Consider the following 22799-nt stretch of genomic DNA (forward strand, 5'->3'; position numbering starts at 1 on the left):
ACACAGGGCTCTAAGTCCCTGGGGATACAGCAGTGAACCAACCAAACAAAAACCTGTCTGCATGGAGTCTACCTTCTAGGGGGGAGATGCGGGGAACTGGTAAGAAATAGAAGGGGGAATATGTCCTAAAAATGTCACATTAGATAGTGATGTGTGCTAGGTAGGATGTGGGAAGTGTCTGGAGACGTGAGATAGATATATGGGTCTGGAGTTCAGGCAAGAGACTGGGGCTAGGGGAGATATATTTAGAAGACCCCATTCATTCATTCATTCATTCATTCAACAAATGTTATTGAGCACGTTCTATGAGCCAGCCACTATGTTAGCTCAAGCCACCCAGTCCCTGCCTTATGAAACTCCAGTCCAGATTTACTAAAGGTGGTAGTTAACTCTACAGTAATGGGGTTCAGGGGAAGCAACCCAAAATGTGGCACTTTGGCATATTGATTATTTTGAATTAAAGTTACTCAAGACAGCCCATGCCAGAAGCGCACTGGGACCATTGCTCTGTCCCTCTGAAAGCTGGAACTAAATCTTCCATCTGAAAGATTCCCTCCCTGTGCTAACACCAGAGATGGGAAATTCAGGGCCGGGAAGGAGGCATAAACAAATCTTGTCACTTTTACTCCTTTATTGCCCCAACCCAAATTTTGTTTAGAACTCTTTACTAGTCGAAGCTCCTAGGCACGTTTTCTTGGTCCAGTCAATTCCTCAGAGACTTACGTTTCTTTGTCTAAAACATACAAAAATTGCGTGGTTTTGGTCATTACTCAGGTCTGAATTTTATTATTGGATCTCCATGTGTACCTAATTAAACTTGGGGTTTTCCCCCTCCCATTAATCTTTCTCATATCAATTTAATTCTTAGACCAGCCAGAAGAACCTTTGAAGAGTATAAGAAAAGTTTTCGTCCCCCACAGTGGAAACAGGAGATTGCCGATGGAGAGTGTGTGTGGGTGTGGGGGGGAGGGCTTGAGGACTCCAGACGTTTAAGGTAGGGCAAAGGAGGGGCATCTGGGTGGCTCAGTGGGTTAAGCATCCAACTCTTGATTTCAGCTCAGGTCATATCTCAGGGTTGTGAGATCAAGCTCTGTGTCAGGCTCCATGCTGGGCATGGAGTCCCTCTGCCCCTCCCCATCCCACTCTTAAAAAAAAAAAAAAGGTAGTGCAGGGGAGAAGACCCTAGGAAAGGAGCCGGAACAGGAACAAGGAGCCAGTAGCAGGAGAACCACGCAGGGCAGAAAGGTATGGATTGAAACAGACCTGAACATGGCGCCCGGTCTCGGTGAAAGCAGATTCAGGGCAGCAGTGAGGCAGCTTCTGCACGGAGAAGGTTGAGGAGTGGGCGTGCAGGGAGGAAGTGGAGACGGAGAGTAGACAGCTTTCAAGAATATGGCTGGGGAGGAAAGGAGAGAGAGATGAAGGAGCAGTAGGAGGGGTGGAGGGAACCTCTGATTGTTTGCAGATGGATGGGACTTGAACAGAGACGTGTGTTGATGGGAAGAAACCCTCAGAGGGAAGAAGCTTAGAACACAGGGGAATGATGGCATTTTGGGATCCAGAGAGTGGTGGGCTCAGCCTTGGAGACAAGGAATGACCCTATTTCAGGATTGGCTACCTAATTTGAGGGGCTCAGGGCAAAATGAAAGTGCAGGTCTTCTAGTTGAAAAAGTATTAAGAATTTAAAATGGTGGGGCGCCTGGGTGGCTCAGTGGGTTAAGCCTCTGCCTTTGGCTCAGGTCATGGTCTCAGGGTCCTGGGATTGAGCACCACATTGGGCTCTCTGCTCAGTGGGGAGCCTGCTTCCTCCTCCTCTCTCTCTCTCTACCTGCCTCTCTGCCTACTTGTGATCTCTGTCTGTCACATAAATAAATAAAATCTTTAAAAAAAAAAAAAGAATTCAAAATGGTGACTCTTGGTATTCAGATAGAGAGTGGGCAAGAGGCTTGACCTGCTGCCTTGGCCGAGTTGTGGCCTCTGACCACTCAGCACATACACCTGGGGCTTGAAGAAAAGGCTGGGATGTGTCCAGAACCCCAAATCAGACATGTGGAAATATCCATGTCCTAGTTCTCTAGTTCCTGCCATAACAGGTCACTACAACTCTAGTGGTTTGAAAATAAAATGTATTATCTTTTTTCAAAAAAGATTTTATCTATTTATTTGACAGAGAGATCACAAGTAGGTAGAGAGGCAGGCAGAGGGGCAGAGGGGGAAGCAGGCTCCCCGCTGAGCAGAGAGCCTGATGCGGGGCTTGATCCCAGGACCCTGAGACCATGACCTGAGCCAAAGGCAGAGGCTTAACACATTGAGCCACCCAGATGCCCCTAAAATGTATTATCTTACAGTGCTGGAGATTAGAAGACCGAAACTGGTGTCACCGAGCTAAAAATCAAGGTCTCGGCAGGACTGCATTCTTTCTGGAGACTCGGGGAGAATCTGTTCCTTGACTTTTCCAGCTTTTAGAGGTCACCTACATTCGTGGCTCATGGCCTCCTTCTTCTATCTACAAAAAAAAAAAAAAAAAAAAAAAAAGGCAGCAGCATCTTCAAATTTCTCTGACACTAATTCTCCTACATCCCCTTTTCGCTTAGAAGGGCCTTTGGGATTATATAAGCCTCGGGCCCATTTGAACAATCCAGGATAATCTTTCCATTGCAAGATCAATCCATCAATCTTTTTTGCCCCCCATCGGCAGTCTTGATTCCACTTTCAACCTCGACTTTCTCTTGCAATATAACATAACATGTTATATAACATAACATGTTATAACATATATAACATGACATAACACGTTTCCCAGGATTGGGATCTGAGTATCTTTGGAGGTTCATTATTCTATGTACCACAATCTTTAAGGCTGTTTTATGGTTGCAAAGGAAACTTTGCATAGTGGCTTACATGAAAGTAGCTTTATGGTTTATGTAAGAATCTAGAGGTTGATTTGATCACTTGATAATGTAATCAAAGATCCACGCTCTTTTCTTCTCCCATTCTGCCATATTCAGACAGCATCTTTCATCACCAGTCTTGTCCCCTCATGATCACAGGACGGCTGCCAAACCACCAGACATCACATCCAAAGCAGCACAGGTGATGGCAGAGGGACCCTCTCCTACTGCTGCTCCCTTCGGTTAGAAAAGAAAACTGCCAGTTTGCACTGCTGGTCTGTGACAAAGAGGAAGGACCCGATTTGTTGACCAACTCGAGCTGAATTTACCAGCAGAAAATCAGGAAATGCCAGTTCCTGGATGGGGTGAGGTGTCGTTGGATAGGAGCGAGGGGTCCAGATGGCCAGAACCGCAGATCAGTCTACAGCTGGGGTAAAAGATTAGCCTGTGACCAGGGCTAGGGGTCAGCATCTGGCTGGGGTCAGTGGGCAGCCCCCAGGATCATGACTAGGTCCATAGCATGGGTCACGAATCCATTTATGGCTTGAGTCAGAAGTGATTCTGTGGCTGGAGTCAGATTTCAGACTGGAGCTAGGATTCCAAGTTTGGTTCAGTGTTACTCTCTCTCTCTCCCTGCATCTCTTGTCTCCTGCCCTGCATTATCTACACCGATGGGAGTGTTGCCTAGCTGTACCCAGGGGATGAGATGAGCTTAGTGTCCTCCTACTCCAGCCCGTTCCTAGTCTCTCTTGTCTCATTCTCTTTCTCTGGAAAGATCTGTTGAAACTTGGTGCCTCCGGTCTGGGAGGAGGAGAGAATCAGAGTCTGGGCAAGACCCTGTGAGATGAGGGAGGTATGGAAGAATGCGAGCAGAAAGGAGGGCCAGCCTGCAACAAGGGTGCGAGGGAGAAGATATAAATAATGTGTACGGATAGATGGGGAGACACATGTGGTCCACACCTCTGCACATACGCAAGCACGGACTCTGCATCTGAACATCTAGAGGTTGTTGGACGAATTGGTGGGATGATGTCATGGGGACCATTTCTGTCTTGGATTTCTATTGTGCCAGTCTGACCTTTTTTGCAATAAAGTAGCATTAAATTTAGAATGTCATTATCTCCTTTAAGTATGGTTTTTTGTAAGATTTTATTCATTTATCAGAGAGAGAGCATGAGCAGAGGGAGGAGGGGCAGAGGGAGAAGCAGATCCTGAGGTCATGACCTGAGCCAAAGGCAGACACTTAACTGCCTGAGCCACCCAGGCGCCCCCTCTTTAATTATGTCTTATGCCCTCATTCACACAACAGCCACAGACCTATTCAGTATAAGAAGAAGAATGCGAGCTTGGAGAGCACTAACCATGTGCAGGCACCATTCTAAGGCTCACATTAATTAGCATATTTAATTTTAACTACTGGTCCTTGAGCGTGGTACTAGTATCATTCCCGGTTTAGCACAGAGAGGCTAAGGGACTGGCCTCCAGCCACACAGCAGATCCTTGGAGCACTCTGAATTCCTAATGTAAGTCAGACCCTTTTGTGAGGTGCTGATGGGGCTGGGAGAGAAAGGCAAAGAAAGAGAGGTGGGGACAGGGCACCGGGATTTCTCCCAGGCCCACTTTTCTGGGCTTGGCAATGCCCTAGACTTGGAACCACGGGGACAGAGGCAGACGGTAGGGCCAGAGCGGCCACTAGGGGGCAGCAGGGACTAAGAAGCTAGTCGGCAGCCGATCTGACGCAGCCAGTCCCCGGCACTGGACAGGTGCCTCTGGCTTGTCAGTAAACACGTGGAAAGGTGGGATTTTGAGGAAGAACTGACATTGACCAGCCACCATCAGATATCAGGCATCCCAAGATAAGCCGGGCACCCATCACGACATCTGCTCCCCACCCCGCTCCTGTGGGCTGCATGCTACCTCTCTTAAACGTCTTTGATGGGGTGGAAACTGAGGCCCAGAGGGGTCGAGCACTTTGCCCACAGTCACACAGCCCCAGATTGGCGAAGGCGGGTTTAAACGAGGCAGGATGAGGGCAGAGCCCTTGCATCTAGGAGTCTCAGTGTTCTGAGACCTGCAAGAGGGGTCGGCAAATATGGGCAAATGGTGGCCAAGAGGGGTCAGGAATCAGGGCTCTGGTCATGGGCAAGTCCCGCCCACGTCATAGCCCTGCTGTGGGGGTCCGATGAGCTCATGCCTCCCTTGCAGTGGCTCAAAAACTTTTGCTGGGCTTTTCTCTTTCTTTCTTTCTTTTTTTTTTTTATTAATAACTTTCGTGGGAAAATAATGTCAGAAAGGTTGTTCAACAGGATGTTCACGGAGCTACACCTTCAAAAAACAAACATTCATTCGGTGACCGCCCACAGGGTGCCAGGATCTGGCGGGGGATGGGATTTCCGGTGGTTTTCACTTTCCTCTTTATACCTTTATGTTTTCTCTGAATTGGAGAAGACAGGCACGTGCTAATTTAGTAATCAAACACAAACAGGAAGCAGGGATTTTGTGTACAAAAATTTAAAAAGATAAAATAAAGTATAAAATAAAACAAAAGAGAGACACACCTCCCCCCATGGGGGAGGGGAATCTTCGTAAAATGAAGGCTGGAGATCCCCCGAAATCAACGCATCTCAGGCTGCCCGAGGTCTGGGAGGCCTAGCCCTCTCCTGCTCTTCGCACCTCTGGTCCAGCCCCGGGAGAGGGGTGGGGAGCGCTGGGAAACTCCCACCGCCAGCATCTCGCTCCGCCCCCACCCGGAGCCTACTTCCGCCTCTGGGTAGGGGGAGGCAATCCTGGGCTGGACCCGCTTGATCTGCCAGATCCCCCCTCCTCTGCTGCTCTTGGGGCAAACGTTTGGGGGCAGCCAGTTCTCATTCTGTCTTCCATCTTTCCGGATCCACACTGAGACAATGGACAAAGATACGTCGGAAGAAAATGATCTAGAAGCCCTGTTCTGTCCAATACTATAATCACCAGTCACAGGTGGCTGTTTACATTTAAATGTCAATTAAATCCATAAAATGTAAGAAGCAGTTCCTCAGCCACACTGGCCACATTTCAGGTGCTTACTAGCCACACGTGGACTGCAGTGGACAGCATGAAACCCTCTCCTTGTAGCAGAAAGTTCTGCCGGACAGCACTATGCTGGACGTTTGCTTGTCTTGCTACAAAAATCCCTTTCAAAACCTGTTCTCTGAGCTAACATTTCCTTTTTCTCTTTCCTTCTGATTCCCTTCCTGCAAATCTAAACTCAAACTTCGATCCATGCTTGTAATGAATTTTTGTGTTTCCTTTGATAACTAACTGACCTTCTGGGAGTAGTTAATAAACATTCGGGTGAAGGAGTGAATTTCCAGGCTGCGAACCCCTGACCAGTGAAGGAGGGGGCCTAAGCGGGAGAGTCTGGGGACAGAGGGAGGACAAAGGCTCCATCAGGAGCTCCCACATCAGGATTAACCAAGGGTGATAGGAGCCGTCAGAGCCACCAGGGAAGCTTGGAGGAAGCCCGGGAGATGATGAAGGTGAGGAGGAGGAGGGAGACTATCTCCAGGATATTCCTACGATGTAGGCTTTATTATCCTTCCTGTTTTATGAACAGGAAAGCCAAGCCCTGGGCAGGATAAAGGGCATGTAGCAAAGAAGGGGTCTGGGGATTCATGCCCCAAATGCCTTGGGGTTCCTTGCCCAATTCAGAGAACAATGCATTGTGTAGAATGCCAGAACAGAAAGGAACCTAAAACAACCGAGCCATCAGAGTAGCTACTCAAGAGACCAGAGTGATCACCGACATAGAATTTAAATCCTGTGTCTGCATCCTCATGCCATCTGCCTGGCTGTCGCGCTGGGATCGCTTCCGGATAGCCTGGCTAATGGAGACACTGCCTGGGTTCAGCTATGGACGGGCCTGCCACTGACTAGTTATGTTACCTTGGCAAAGTGTAGCTGCTGGTGGCAATACTCAGTCTGCATCTCTTTGATGTGCCAAAGGCTGCTCCGATATTCTTTACTCTCAGCCTGGGGACTTGTTTCCTGGAGCAGCCGGAGTGCTGGAGAATGAGTCTCTGGAAACAGCCCTTGACCGGACACCAGCTCCCCCACCTTTGCAGGGATGCCCTTAAGCATGCACCGTGCATGGCCAACCAGGGCTCGGGGTGAGGGGCAGTTGCCCAGGCTAGCTCTGTTGGATAACACACCCTCTCCTGTCTCCTGACCTTCCCTGACTTCCCTCCCCACCCCCAGCAAAGCGTCCTAGAATTACCTCCTAAAGCAATGACCTGCACTTGAATCCTTGTCTCGGAGGAACCCCAGTTGAGATAGAAAGTTACTTAACCTCTTGGACCTCGATTCCTGTGGACGGGAAGAGCCGATGAGTTAAATAAAAGAGATAAAGTGCTCTGACCAGGTCTAGCAGTACGTTTGTTTAATAAATGGGGGAGGAGGGTGGGGAAGGAGATAAAGAGCCTTCATTTATACAAAACCCTAGTCCTTCTGTTCCACCCTCCCCCACCTAGACAAATACCAGGTGATAAAATAATCTTTGAGATGCAAACAAGCATTACTCAACCCAAGGGGCAGGTCAATGTGCCGGCTGTGTGCCTGGTGTGGACCTTCTGGAACGCCCAGCGTGGCTAGGTCACTGGATGGGGTCCACTCCCTCCGTTTGGCCTCCCGTGGCTACGGGCACAGAGCGGCCCCGAGGTGGCTGGCTGTGTTTATTCTGGGGATCCTGTGCTTCACCGGAGCACCCCCCAGTCTTAATGGTCATGTGGGAACCTGACGGCAACTTGGTGGCTTGGCGACCACAATCTTCTGTGTCCTTTTATGTCTGTCGGCCACGCCTAATGAAGGGCCCCACCCCCACCCCCAACCCGGATCCCGCCTCCAGTGTTAACCCAAAGGAGGTCTGTTCGGTGGACAGGTACCTCTGGGCAAATGAGGAGCCTTCCCGGACTTCAATGCCCACCCATTTCCCAAGGCCTCCCAAGTCCTTCCCTCCGGCTGGCTTGGTTAGTTTCTGGGCTCGGCATCCGATGCACGGGACAGCAGCAGCTAATCCCAGAACCGGGTAAGACATGAGTTCCAGGGTGAGGAGGTGCACAAAGCGGGCCTCGCAGTGGGCGGGGGGCATGGCAGGGACATGCTGGGGACCCGTGAAGAGGCCAACAGCTGGTGCACAAGCCAAGGTTCCCAAGGAATTCCCGATCCTTGAAGCTGCCTCTGCCCCTCCCCGCATGCCATCCACTCCCATGGGATGTGCTGAGCCCAGGCCGAGGCTGGGAGATTTGGGGGGCGCAGTCTGGTCTTTGTACCCCTGCGTCGGACCACCTCACCCCTTCATACTGGGGTCTTCCAAGTCTCTCGTCAATCTGCCAGCCCAGCCACCTTCCAGGGCTGGCATCCACCTGTGGCAGGCACGGTCCTCCCCTGTAGACGGCAGCAATGAGAGGACACCCCTAAGAAGCGCTCGTGCACGTGGGCTCTGTGGACAGCATGGTCACCTTTCCGGGGGCCTGGCCTGAGCTCTGCACATTGCCGGGGGCCAGCTGGAAGGACGGGGAGGACTTGTCCTCCCCTGAGACGCCCAGGGGTGCCAGGGAGGCTGGAGAGAGGCTGGCCTCCGGAGAAGCTCCCACTGGCAAGATGTCTGGGGCCCTCAGGGGGCTCCCCAGTGGCGAGGACCTGTCACCACAGCAGCAGCCACAGCAGGGGCTGGGCACCACATGGGCCTTGCCACGCTCCTCCTGGCCATGCCACTGTTTCAGGTGGCCACACAGGTGGCACGTAAGGGCCGAGTAGACGATGCTGCCAGCCAGGTCGTCCCTGAGGGCGTCTGTGGCTGGCTCCGGGGCCAGCAGGGTTTTGCACCTGTCCCCTGCCTTCCCTGCTGGCTCCGCACCCGGATGCTCTGGGGCGCTGTCTGTGAGAGGCGGGTCCCCAGGGCCGCGTGGTGGCTCCACATCCAGTCCAAAGGTGAACAGGGGGACGGGGAAGGGGGCCTCTGAGCCGCCCAGAGGGAGGCTCTGAAAGGGTTTGTAGCTCCCGTCCCCAGGGCTGGCCTCGCCCCCAGATGTCTCCGGGAGCAGGCTGGAGAAGGCCTTGTAGCCCGCGTCCCCAGAAGGGCCAAAGCCCGCCACCCCGCCGGCATCGGGGACACCGGCCTGCCTCACAGCACATGCAAAGTCCCGGTAGCCGCTGCCGGGACCGGGAGCCGGGGCTGCCCGGTGCTGGAGGACACTCTGGCGCAGAATCTGCTCCCAGCTCTCTGGCTCGGGCTGGGGGGTGGAGGGGACTCCCGGGTCCGCCTCCCCGGGGCGTTCAGCCTGCTCTGGGTCAGAGTACCCCTCCCCGGGAGCTGCGGACTGGCTCAGGAGGCTGCCGAAGCTGCGGTACGCGGGGTTATCTGTGACGACAGGAGGAATCTCTGGGAAAGCCGGGCTGGCTGGCCTCTGGGTCAGAGGGGCCCAAGGAGTGGACTCGGGGTGCAGAGGCTGCTCCCAGCCCCGGGGTGATGTCTCCTGGGGCCCTGTCCCAGGCAACTCAGCCCAGGGCTTCTGAGCACACTCAGTTCCTGAAGGAGGAGGAAGGCAGGACTCCTCCAAACCCTGCGGGCAAAAGCCCCCAGTCTCCCCCCCGAGAAGGTCCCGGAAGAGGCTTTCTGTCAGTCGGGCCGCGATGTCCTCCCTGCCCTCCTGGAAGCCGCCCCCGCTGTCCTGGAGCGACGGGCAGAAGCTTCTTTTATCTTCCTCCACCTCCTCGTCCTCCTCATTCTCCACCGGGGCCTCAAAGAGCTCCACACACTGCACCACGCTGATGCTCTCTGGCCAGAGGATCGTCTTGCTGACCTCCACAGGGCACCATGCTGATTTTCCAGGAGCCTGGAAAGGTGCATTTCTGGCAGTCTTGGAGCACTCCTCATCCCTGTCCATGCCGTGCTCCAGTAAACAGGGAAGGAGCTTGGTAAGACAGGTTTTCCAGTGTCTGTGAGAGCAGAGAGATGTTTGGTCAGGATTCAATTTCTCCGCAGGAAAAACTCCTATTCACCCTTCAAAGCCCAGCTCTGAAATCGTTCTGGATTGATGTCTATCTACTACAGACAGGCCTCCTGGCTTTGTAATCAGTAATCTATCAGTCTCTCTCCACTACTACGCTGGGAGAGGCCCTGCAGTGTTTTATTTGGGGATTTCTGGAGGCCACACATAACCAAACAAGGAAAAGTCTCTGACAGGGATGATGATATTTAAAATACTTATCAATTTAAAATATTTGTCAATACCACAGCATAAGTAATGACCATGGACTGGAGCCCCCTGCTGGGCCAGCAATCAACCCTTTAGTGACTGGACTGTGATAGTCCGATAGTCGGGGAGGCCCTGGGGGAGGAGCTAGAGGTAACAGAGACAATGGGAGGCCAGGGTGATGATCGGATACTCAAGGATTCAAGATGGTGGCTCTCTGCCAACCAGTATGTAATTACACCAACATTGTAACCACTGTCTGGCTTGTAACCTCTATCGGCCTTGCTCAGGCCAGACTGCATTTCCAAGGGGGTTCACCTGGGCCTGAGCCCCCGGTGAAACTCAGGGGGCTCAGCCACCATGCCCACCTCCCCAGACCATCCCTCTTCCTGCCCAGTATCACAGGACAAGTGCTGAAGGCCGAGGAGGAAAAGGCAGACATGGAGGTTGGGTGGGGGGGTGACCCCACCCTTAAGGCGGGCCCACTGCCCTAATTCCAACCCCTTCGGAATCCACACAGGCTATGACCCAAGTTTGTATACATACGGGCACTTAGCTGGTTCCTGGCCTCGGGACCGCTTCCCCCACAGTGACACCTAAAATAGAGAGATAGCCAGTGAAATGGGGTGGAAAGGCCTTACAGCCGAGTGTGGCACACAGCTCGGTAAGCATTTGTTGCAAAAGGGTGGTAAGGCATGACATCACACCGGCCGGAGGTCCAGTCTGGTCACTGCTGCTCTCTGAGTCTCAGCATCCTGGGAATCAGTGAGACTGCCTGGTACTAAGTTGCTAGGGCTGATGGTAAAAACAGCCACAGTCTTCTGAAGCTCCTCCCACCACATGAATCTGTCCTTGCCGGGTGACTTGCTTTGGCCAAGAGAATGCCTTGGAAGCGACACTGGGTCAGCCAGCACGATGACTGACATGGCTTAGTCACCCCCATGCTCCGGGTGAGAGGCAGACAACTTCCGGATCTCTAAGGGAGGCCTCTGGAAAGGGGCCCAGCCCAGATCCCTCTACCCGCAACACCACATGGAGCCCACTACACAAGCAAGGCCTAAGTCAGTGGTTGTCCTGCTGACTCTCTAAACTGTGGACTGATTTGTTACACAGCAAAGCTAACTGATACACGAACAGCACTTCCTCTGTGCTGGACCCTGTGATAGACATTTTGTATCTACTGTCTCGATGAATTCCAACATCAGTTAGGTAGGCACAATGACAGCCCACAAGAGGGAAACTGAAGCTCAGAGAAGTGAAGCAACTTGCCCCAAGTCCACACTGCAGGTAAGTGGCAGAACGGGGGTTCAAAGCCAGCCCCTATGGACTCCAGAGCCACTCTGGAGAACTGAAGACACTCGGCTGTTCTAGATACTAGACATGGCCTATGTCACCCCCGTTCCTTCCCTCCTAGAGAATGCTGATATGGCCCAGGGTAAGCCCACATGGTGGTCTCGGTGGAGAAGCTGACCCACCCCAGCTTGTGGCTGGTCTCCAGGTGTTCCCACTCCCCTACCCGGGAATGCTCTAGGGACAGTTGTGTGGCACCATTTAGACCAATGAGAAGTGAGGAGAGATTTGCCGGTGTCCTGGGGGCAGTTTTCTGCTCATAAGGGGAAGACGCAGGAAGCCTGTCCCCACCTCCCTCGCCTTGTGGCTTCCTGTCCTGGTACAGACACCTCTCCAGGAGATGACACGGAGGTGACCTCACGGGTCACTTCCTCCCAAGGGATGTAAGAATCCAAGTGACCAACCCAGAGGAGCCCACCCCGATTGAACAGAGTACCCATGGGAGCCAAGGGTGGGGGAGCAAGGCCTCTGGGCTCCTAGTGACCAACCACACAAAGCTGCTGAAACCCTGGAACCTTCCTGACTTCCCAAGGGCAGTTCCAAAAGCCACCTGGGATCCTTAACATCCCAGCTGCTTTGAATCCTACCTCCTGCCAAGGCAGTCCCAAGCATGGTCCCCAGCCCACGCTCCTACCTGTGAGTCCTGGATGACTATGGCCACTAGGGGGCTGTGGGCTGGGTTGGGAATCTGGTCCCACCATCCTTTCTTAATCCTGAAAAAGAAAAGGAAGAGGTATTGGACATCTCGGGCAGGCTGATACTCCTTCCATGATGGGTTCAGAGACCACGCTGAGTGGTTCCTAGATGTCTTACCCTAACCCCACTCTACAGAGGAAGAAACCCAAAGCCTGGAAGGGCAGTGGCAGCTGGACTGTGGGCATGACTGTCAGATTCGTGCTCTGGGAGGGAGTTCCTGACGTGGCCACATCTGTCCTAGGTGGGAACAAGTCCCAGGGAATCAGGAGAGAGTTCTGGGCTCCCCCATCAGCGATGAAGCTGAGGAGACCCAGAGGGAAACAGATTCTTTCTCTCTGCCTGGGTCTGGCTGGAGCCACAGAGTGTCAGCGCTGGGAGGGGAGGTTCTCAGATCGCCTCTGACTGGCCCTCGCCCACTGCACTCGGTCAGGCAGCCCACATCTACTGAGCACCGACTACGTGCCACTCACTGTATTGGCAACACAGCAGTGAACGAGACGAGAAAAATCCCTGCCCTTGCAGAACTGACCTTCTAGAAGGGACAGACATTAGCCATAGTCACTTAAGGGTCATGAATAAAAATAAAGATGATGGGGAAGAGAGGGGAATGGAGAGTGTGATCCAAGAAGGCCTCCCGAGGAGGTCACTTCTGCGAGGCGACTGAGGGTGCTGTGGGAGCCACGGCGACGCCTGGGAAAGGGCCTTCCTGGTGGGGGGAGCGGGGACAGGTGAGGGGAAACTGAGGCTCAGAGAAGGGGAGAAGACCTGCCTGGGGTCACACAGAGCCGTCAGTGACAAGACCGGAAGAGGGGAGCCCGCATTCCCTGTGTACCTGCTGTGGGGCCCAAAGCGCGAGGCCCCCTCCCCCAGTCAATCCCCAGCCATCGCTAAGCCTTGTGGGGTGAGGGCTCGCCAGACCCATTTCCGAGATGGGAGAGCTGAGGCTGTGAGACACTGGGATTCCAAGCATCTGAGCTCACCGGAAACAAGGCTCCTCTACCCTCCCTGCCCACTGTGACCCAGGACTCTCTCGGGACTCTTAGGACTCATGAAATAGACTCCTTCAACCTACAAAGGAGGGACCCAAGATGGTCAGCCTCTCGTTGGCCACAAAGCTACCGAGCTCCACGGCCAGGATCTGAACCCAGATCTGCAGACTTCGTCACAGCAACTGTCCAGCATTCCTCTGTCTACTTCCACGTGCCCCTTGTGTGTGGGGACCTCACTCTGGGTACCCAGGGTGACCCACCTCACTGCTGCTGGAAGACAGTCCTTCCCCAGCTCATTCTACCCTGTCAGGCCTGCCTGGCCTCCCCATCCAACACGGCACCCCAAACACTTCTCCTCTATATCCTGGTAAACTCCCTTCAGCACACAGATGGCTCTGGAAACCAGCTATGGCTCCTAGTTGACTTGGCATATTCTGTCTCTCCACAAGGAGCACAGGGTCCTCGTCAGCCTTGCCCTTGGCTATTGCCTCGGTGCCCTGTAAATAGCAGCTGCCTAAAAAAATACTTATAGCTGAACGAAGGGACCGGAAACAGACAGGTCCCAAGGCGGCTTCCCACCTACATGGCATACCCCGGGGCAGCCAGCTTGGTGGCATCCCATGCCGAAGCCCAGGACTCACTTGATGATGCTGATGTAGCAGGACAGACAGATGGCCAGGATGACAAGGCAGGAGATGCTGACGCCAAGTGGCAGGTGCTGCTCCCAGGGCTCATAGTCTGGAACGGGAGGGAAGCCGTAAGCCGGCATTGTGCAGGGTACCGCCTGCTCTCTGCCTTCAGGAGACCGAAGCCTCAGGAAAGGGTTGCTTGAGACCCTGCATGAGCTGGCTGCCATCAAGCCCTCCCACTTCATCCTCTTCTTCTGAGCCCTTGTCACATGGCCGCCTCACTGTCCCCTGCTCCTCCAAAGCCCAGTGCCACCCCCAGGATCTTGAACTTGCTGCTCTCTCTTTCCTGAAGCCCAGAGGTCAAGAGCATTGACTCTGGACCTGGACTACCAGAGTTCAAAACCTGACCCTGTCCTACCCTTGCTGGCGACCCAGCTTCTCTGTGCCTCATCTGTACACTGGGGTTAAGGGACCGCTATGTCACAGGATTGTCGTGGGGACATCATATGCGAGCGCTGAGAACACGGCGCGCCCATCTGGAGGCCTTTGCTGGTGTCCGCACACCGATGGCTACTTCTCGCTCACTTCACGGTCACCTGCTCCAAAAAGTTCCCTCACGCCCTCTCTCCTGCTGCCCCTTCCATCCCTCCACACCCTTAATGGACAGAGAAAGCACAGTAGTAAGGGCATCATCAGCCACTCAGCACAAATAGAAATCAACAAAAATATCACTTACACTCATGTACTCTGAAATGCCAGCATGTACGAGAAACCACTAGATCTGATTTTTATGGTGCTAAGCAGCATATACTCGTCGACAAATATATTTTAGAATACTTTTATAACCTCATTTCAATAAAGTTAGCTCCCCTTGTGATCCCACATATTGTCATGTCTCACACTTGAAAACAGTATTCTGAGACGGGGTCCGCAGGCTTCCCCAGACTGCCAAAGGGGTCCACAACACGCAAAGGTCAGGAATCTTTGTCCCAGGGAATGAGGGAGCCACAGGGAGGAACCCCCCGCTAAACCAGCTAGGTTCATACTCGCTGTTACGTGAGCAAGAGATGCATTTCTACGGTGTTTGTACTGAGCCATGGGCTCATTTGTTACCGCAGCCTAGTGTGGCCACCCTGACCAGTACACCAGTCTGCCAGTCATCCCGTTACCCGCGGTTCAAGGCACCTGACGCCAGGGAAACGCAGACGCTCCATCGGAGCAGATGTCTAGCCACAGCATGAAAGGGACGAGCAGACGGTCCACCTGCCCACGCCTCCCTGTGGATACTCACGGTTAACCCACGTGGTGCTGGGGCTCCACTCGCTCCATGTGCTGTTGTAGTTCTGGGCCCAGGCCCTCACTCGCGCGCTGTAGGAAGCACCAGACTTCAGGGTGCTGGCTGCCACACGGAGGGTAGGCTCCATGTAGGTCACATTATAGACTTTGAACTGGTAGAGGAAAGGGACACGTTAGTGCGTCAGCTTGGTGGCAAAGGTAAGTACCAGCTGCCCACGGCGGTTAAGAGCCATCAGCCCGGGTATTTTGTTATTCCTCTGATTCGGGCCTTTCTTTGCCATCTCTACAATGGGAGGAGTCAGGGAATTGGCCCTCACCCCGCCACACCCCGCCCCCCGCCCTGCCCAGGCTCCCCGATCAGCCATGAGACATTATGGGGGCAACCCGAGTTTTAGTTTTCTCATCTGTAAAATGAGGGTAAGAGTCCCTACTGCCACCTTCTAGCTGTGGAACCCTAGGAAGTGACATAATCTATCTAGACCTTGATATCCTCCTTCTGCAAAACAGTGGTAATAGAAGTCCACACCCCACCCAGGGTGGTCGTGAGGGTTAATGCAGTAGACACGGAGGACAGTGCCTGGCACGTAGGAAGCACGATAGAGACCTTTCTACAGCACAGAAAAAGTCTCTCCTCTGCGGGCTCTCTGGAGCCTTCACACTCAAGCCCAAACTTTGGCCTAGAATCTCTGGGAAGGGACTTCTAAGACCTGTTAGTCAACAAAAAAAGGTAATGAAAATTAGTATGTGCTGTTGGCCACCTTTTAAATTAAAAAAAAAAAAAAAAAAGAGACTCTAGGATGGCCCCCGGATTCCCACCTTGTATCACACCCCTGTGTGTACTCCCCTCTTCTTCAGTGTGGGTGGGGCTTGTGACCCGCTCCTATTCAACAGAGTGAGGCAAAAATGATGGGTAGGTAGGGACCACATGCGTGGGGTTATATCCTGTAAGGCTAGAATTCCGGCTGGCTAGGAGACAAAAGGGAAAGAACCGAGGGCGGCCTCCCACCAAGGACCAGCGAGAACCTGCAGCCCCCAGTCCAGCAGCCTGGAAGGAACAACACCACTAACATCACAGTTGGCACTTGGGAGAGATCTTTCCCCAGTCGAGGCTCAGATGAGACCATGGCCATAGCCGAGTCCTTGACTGCACCCTTGTGAGAGCCCATGCCAAGGTCCCAGCTCAGCTGCACCCAAACATCTGGCCTCTAGAAACTGTGGGTTAACAGAATACGTGCTGATTAACACAGCTACGTTTGTAGTGATATTATTATATAGCAAGAGAAAGCTAACACATGATGAACAAACATCTTTGCTTGTCCATCCATGCATCACTCTCTGGAAGGGCATGCACGCCTCCAAGGCCGCTTGCTGGCTCTAACCTGGCCTTCCTTCCCTTCCTGGCGGAGATAGGAGCAGTGGGGTCACTAGAGAAACATATTACTATTCTAAGTCCTTTCCTACCATTTGAGTTTTTTTTTACTACATGTAAGTATTACTTTTATTTAAAAAAACAAACAAACTTCTGTGTTCCGTATTGATTCTGATGGCATGGGAGTAGCCCAAATCCTCTGCCTGGGGCTCCTCTCCCCACCAAGTCCAACCCTTTGCAGCTCTGCTTCTGCGAGCAGGTTGGATGCATGCCTGGAGAAATGGTCTGGTGTAAAGTGACCTGAGGGGAGGTGCGGCACAGAGCCCCAACAGGTCGCAGAGCTTCCCAGCGGAGCTGAGATTAGGGAGGGGGTTGAAGGAGGAAATGGGGGCAGGAAGAGGAGGACACTCACTCACAGCCTTCTTCTCTTTTTAAATATGAGTAAGCAGGAAGTAGCAGCTGGCCCTAGTTCTCCAAAGGAATTGTATACTCTGGAGAGGAGAAGGGATTGGGAAATATTTTACTAAGAAACGGAAGAGAAATCAGAGCTTGCAAGAAACTCCTTGTGGCTTTTGTTTCGGCCAAGAGGCCCCGTGTCTGGGAGGCCACTCCTGAGAGAAAGATCCAAGGCAGGACAAACAGCACAGGCTCTGGAATTCAAATCCCGGCTTCCGACCCCAGCTTTGCCATTTCCAGCAACACTGGGCGAGTCGGTCCATCTCTCCATGCCTTGGTTTCCTTGTCACTAAAGTGGACAGACCAGTAGCCTCCCACCTGCAAGGCTTTCCAGTGGACAGAGATCCGGGTCAAGCCTAGCACATCTCAGGCACGCAGAAAATGGGAACCTTTATGACCATGAACATAGCATTCATGTCCCACCCCATACTCCTCGCGGGATGTCACTGCATCCTTGTACCTCCATGTCTGTGCTTATGGGGTTCCCTCCATGCAGCCCACCTTTCCCTCCCTTCCTAATCTAGAAAGCCCTTAGACACCCTTCAACGCCCAGGGTAAAACTCTACTTCCATTGTAGAACCTTGTTCAGAAATCATCCAGGACCCTGAGTAGCTTTATCCCTCAAATCCCACAGCCAACTTCTAAGATGTCTCCTTCCAACTGATCCCATCCATGGAATGTACAGCGTGGGGACCACAGCTACTAACTATTCACTTCGTAGGGGGACAGGTGGTAACTGGACTCATGGTGGGGATCACTTTGCAATACGCACAAATGTCAAATCACTCTGTTGTACCCCGGAAACGCATACACTATTGTATGTCAATTATACCACCAAAAGAAAGAAAGAAAGAGAGGAAGAAAGAAAGAAAGAAAGAAAGAAAGAAAGATTGGTCCCATTGAGTCTGAGCCACAGCTGGTGCCTGCAATGCGCTAGCAAGCAGGGCTGGGCACGCCCCCACCATCTACGCCATGGGGTCTGGACAGGTAAGCTTCCGGGTCCCGCTCCCGCGTTAATCCTCATTGGTCGAGACCAATCGCGGCCATCCCATTCCCTAGCCTGTGATTGGTTAGTGAGGAGCATGTGACCAGTGCTAACCAATGACCAGTGAGGGGAATTCTACAGGTCTGTCGGGTCTGTCGCTGGGGTACGGAGGGATGAGTGAGGAGTGTCCCAATGACCTCTGCCCCACAATGAGAGAAACCGGATCCAGAATTCTGAGGCCCTGGGCAGCCCGGAGCATGTCTGGGACAACGGAGCCATGGCCTGGGTATACTGGTTAATTCTCCCACCTTGGCCAGAGTCTGGGGCCAGGTCCTGAACCTGAGCATGTCTCAGCCACCCCTGTCCCCGTTCTCCCTCCCGGAGTTCCCTCTGGGGAGCCACCCCTTCCTCATTCTCCAGCCATCTGGCTCGGGTGGGGCTGACCCCACCTGCAGGTCCAGGCGAGGGCACGTGGCTCGCCTCTGGCCAATCAGAGCACAGCACTGGCACCTAATTGCTGCCTACAGCCTGGGCTGGGTTCGGAGATTTGCATGCGAGCCAAGCCAGGCAACCGAGCACTGGCCCCAGCACTTGTACTGGGACTCTCCGGCAACAGAAACTTTTCCCGTTGTGGCTCTAGCAGGTGGCGAGCATGGATCTCTTGGTGGATGTACTGGCCACTACAGGAGGCAAGAGCCTGCTTAAAAATGAAGCCAGTCCAGACTAAGAGCCGGGCGCCAAGGGCTGGACAGATTCCCGGAACCAGGAGCCGGCCACCATAAACAAATAAGGAACATGTCTTTGGACCCCATATGTCACACCCTTCTCTCCCTTCTTAATAAGCCTTGCGCTTCCCAGGACACGGGGAGGGGATTTAGTTCCAAAATGGAACCTGCTCCTTGTCCCACACTTTCTGGGCTGTGAGCACCCGGCTGCTCTGTTACTGCTCCCACCCGACACCCGACCGGGCCCCATGCCAGGAGAGAAACCACACCTGAGAGCGCGGGAGATGTGAATCAACACCCCCTCCCCCTCCCTGGCTGAGACAGAAAGACAGGAAGCAGCCACAGAGGCTGATGTGGGAGTTGAAGACGTGAGGAGCCCACTCCCTGGCAGAAGCCAAGCCAGCCTGGGTCCCCGGACACGGGGCGTGCCTCAGGGGGGCCCTCCGAGAGTCTGACGTCATGACTTCTAGACCAAGGTGTGGGAGGGCAAGACAGATGGGGCTTTCCGAGGCCTGTGGCGCTTGGGAGAAAAGGAGAACAATGTCTACGACACACTGGGTGCCAGGCAGGGGAGCCTGTCTGTGTCACACACTCGGCACTCTCGGTAGCCCAGGAGTAGGTACTCTTGTGACACCCATATTACAGATGAGACAACTGAGGCACAAGGAGGTTACGTGACATGGCCGGGATCACACAGCTGGTGAGCGGAAGCGGGTATCCGAACCCAGCTCTGAGGGGTTCAGGTGCTGTCCCTCCCCTGGGAATGTGTGGCTGGCAGGAAATGAGCTCTGTCCCCACCGGAAACTGAAACAGAAGGGAGCCAAGCCCCCTGCTGCATACAGCCCCTGCTGGTATTTCCTAGATAGTCTGTTGTTCATCAGCTCCCCCTTTTAAAAACATGTCACTATTCATTTAAGAAGCAAGCTCACAATCACTGTCGTAATGGCAAAGCCCGAACTGGATGCCATTAGCATCCTATAAGGTCAATGCAATGGGGACGGAGGGACAGCATGAAATGATGGCTGAACTTGTCCAGTGGGGGCGGGAGGCTCTGAGCCTGGGGCCTCCTCTCTCCGTGAAAAAGGACTGAACCCAGCACAGGGCCAGGGTGGAAGTCGAGCTCTAAGTCCCCGATTTTGCAGTCGGGCCCCAGGGCCCGAGTCTCCACTCGCCCGAGTCCCAAAGGCTGTGGAGAAGCTCCCCGGCGCACACACTCACGTCCGTGGGGTCGTTTTCATTGGAAATGTGGACCATGTAGGTGAGCTCGGAGTACAGGTGATTGTCGGTAGGGTATGGGTTTGTCCACGTCAGCAGCCACATGTGGGAGATGTTGGGGTCAACTGTGAGGTTCCCAGGGGCCCTGGGCTTCACTGTGGAGAAGAGATGCCTGGTGAGGAGCTTGTCCGGGTGTGGGGCGGGGGATGGCCTGCGGGACATGGGTCACTGAGATTGTTAGTCAACTGTGGGGGCTCCCAGGGGGCACAGTCCGTTTAGCATCTGACCCTTGATTGGGGCTCAGGTCATGGTCTCAGGGTCGGGGTATCAGCCCCATGTTGGGGTCCTTGCTCAGCAGGGAGTCTGCTTGCGATTCTCTCCCTCTCCCTCTGTTCTTCCTCTCTCTCCCAAATAAATAAATGTATCTTTAGATTTTTAGCCAGCCACACCTCTGTAACACATTTCTGGAATCCCACATGGATCGCGTCTCAGCAGAGAACGACAACTGTAATACCAATTATAATGTTGCTAAAACTCAATGTGGCACTTACGGTTATTAACCAGCCTTCTACAGGGAAATGCAAAATGGGTGAGCCCAAGTGACCCCAAATTGGCCTTTTTCACCTTTGTCCTTCACACGTTTGGCCCCATCTACATACTATGTTCTTACTCACTGTTTCTATTTGGATTCGTGTGTGTTAAAACTTAGTCTCCTTTTCAGCAATCCTATCCAAGCAATCATAGGTATATAATATGTATTAAAATCAATACACATGTGCAGAAATTATTTTAATCCATGGGTTTGTTCACTGGTCTCTTTAAACAACCCACTGACCGTAGGTGGCACAAACAGGCCCTTCAGGAACTGCAGAGCCCTGAGCTCTGTGGATACTGGTGAAAATTCTCCTCTGTGGCTTAGTAGCTGTGTGACCTTAGGCAGGTTACTTGCCTTCTCTGTATTGTATTCAGATGTAAAATGGGGATAACTCTCTTCTGGAAAATGAGGCTCAGGGAGGTAATGTGACTTGCCTAGGGTCACACAGCAATAAATGGTGTTTTAAACTCCCATCACTGTGCCACAGCAGAATCATGGTGAATGTGCTAGGGAGCCCAGTCCCATTTCAGAGATGGGAGGACTGAGGCCTGGAAAGGGGGAAAATACATCTCATCGTGTCTGCGAATACGCAGAAGACAGCTTGCACCTCGCTCCCCCAACTGGAGCCTGGCCACCCCTGCCCCAGAGCCCAGCTGGGAATCGGGAACTCCCCCCGGGGCCCTCTCCACCGTGCCCCACTCACCATGTTTGCTGGGCTGGAAGGAGCCGCCCCACAGCTGCTGCTTCCCAGCCCATAGGACCAGCTGATAGATGTCGACCTGGACCACGTCATCTATGGGCATGCGGCACACACACACTGCATCTTCTTGGTTCTCGGGGACACACGTGCGGTTTCTGCAGACACAGGGGTGGCCTTAGGTTGCTGTGGTCAGGGTATCCCTGGAACATGCCTCACAGGACACATGCTCTACCGGCTTCCCAACTGCTCTGCCCCCAGGACCAGATCTGGGGACAGGGGTGTGGTGAGGACAACAGACAAGTGCTCCTCTCCTTACTGACCACAACCACATGCCACACCCACCACGGACTCTTATATGACTCTGGTCATGGCCATGGTCCCAGAACTTGGCTCGCCCCTGAAAGCCAGTGAAAGGGAAGAAACAAAGGCACTAAGGAATTCGTAACAATGTGTGTGTGTGTGTGTGTGTGTACCTCTGGACAGCACGGTTTATCCCAGTGGACAGTGCCCCACGTCTCACAGGCTATGCTAGGGGTCAGTGAACGTCTTCGGCAAAGGGCCAGATAGCAAATATCTGGGACTTTGAGGGCCATAGTGTGTGTGTCCCAACTATTCAACTCTGCTGTAGTGCAAAAAGCAGCCACAGACAATGCAGAAACGAATGGGCATGGCCGCGTGCCAATACAACTTTATTTACAAAGGCAGGTGGTGGGCTGGGTGTGGGCCTCAGGCCATAGTCTGCAGATCCCTGGTCTAGGCCATTGTACCACACTTTGAAGCACAGCCCATCCAGCTTGGTATACCTTGGAATGTCTCTCTCAGTGGACCCTATATTCTGGTGTGTGGCATACGCCAGGATGTCCTTGTAACTGTGTACATTGGGCACCCAATCACGTCCTAAGCCCTGCCTGGAAGAGCACCCCAGTTGCTGTGGATGGTTCCAGTGACCCATCCTGGAACAACGTACCCCAGTTTCCATGGTCCACCACACAACACAGTGAACTCTACCACTCATGCTCTATCCCCAACCCTCTGGGCCCAGCCTCCCCCAAATCCCAGCTCCACCCCAGGCTTACTCAGACACTATAAAGTCCAGCTGGTAGGACAGGCGGAGCTCGGCACTGCAGTTGGTGGGACCGTCCATCTCCCACTGACAGACAGAGATGCTGACATAGTCGGAGAAGCAGCTGGGCTCCTGCAGGACCTTAACACTCCCTGCGGGGACACAGGAATGCTCTGAGCGGCCAGAGTCACACAAGCAAGGGGGACATGCACCGGAGGACAAGTCGGAAACCAGCCCAGACAGGACCGAGGAGTCCATCACAAAACAAGGACACCACAGTCCCAGCTGTGTGCCAGTCTTCAGGGAGCTGGGGGCAGGGCGGGGTTCTGGAGCTTCCCAGCCAGCATGGGGGAAGGTTCCTGAAGCCGAAGAACATCCCAGGAGGTGGGGTCTACCTTTACCTTCTGGAAACTCCACTACTTACCCCTTTGAGGCCAAATCAAGAAAATTTCTAATCTAAGAAATTTCTAGTCTAGATTTCTAATAAGTATCTCAAACCTACCTTGTGTCCAAAACTCGCATCTGGTTCCGCTCCCTACTCTGTTCCGTGCTGTCTTTTTCTACCACTTTCTAACACTCTTTACAACTGATTTATAATTAGGACCATTCGT

The 22799-nt window shown here is 53.2% G+C and overlaps 1 protein-coding gene across 5 annotated transcripts in view; it reads right to left on the reverse strand.

The window, feature by feature from the left end:
* Positions 1–7288: 7288 nt before the first annotated feature.
* The window catches only part of IL4R (interleukin 4 receptor), a 36101-nt gene continuing 20590 nt past the window's right edge, over positions 7289–22799 (reverse strand). For 4 of the 5 annotated variants that reach the window (XM_045993075.1, XM_045993076.1, XM_045993078.1 and 1 more), the window contains 8 exons: positions 22202–22340; positions 21129–21280; positions 19834–19985; positions 15076–15232; positions 13797–13893; positions 12105–12183; positions 10667–10716; positions 7289–9863 (listed from right to left, as the gene is read on the reverse strand). In XM_045993075.1, coding sequence (XP_045849031.1) covers positions 8339–9863; positions 10667–10716; positions 12105–12183; positions 13797–13893; positions 15076–15232; positions 19834–19985; positions 21129–21280; positions 22202–22340 — 2351 coding nt within the window. In that variant the 3' untranslated portion in view covers positions 7289–8338. Of the gene's footprint in view, positions 9864–10666; positions 10717–12104; positions 12184–13796; positions 13894–15075; positions 15233–19833; positions 19986–21128; positions 21281–22201; positions 22341–22799 lie in introns of those variants that run through there. The other variant, XM_045993079.1, reaches the window with a different exon arrangement.

Source organism: Meles meles, chromosome 21 (genome assembly GCF_922984935.1).
Source record: "Meles meles chromosome 21, mMelMel3.1 paternal haplotype, whole genome shotgun sequence".
NCBI classification, from domain to species: Eukaryota; Metazoa; Chordata; class Mammalia; order Carnivora; family Mustelidae; genus Meles; species Meles meles.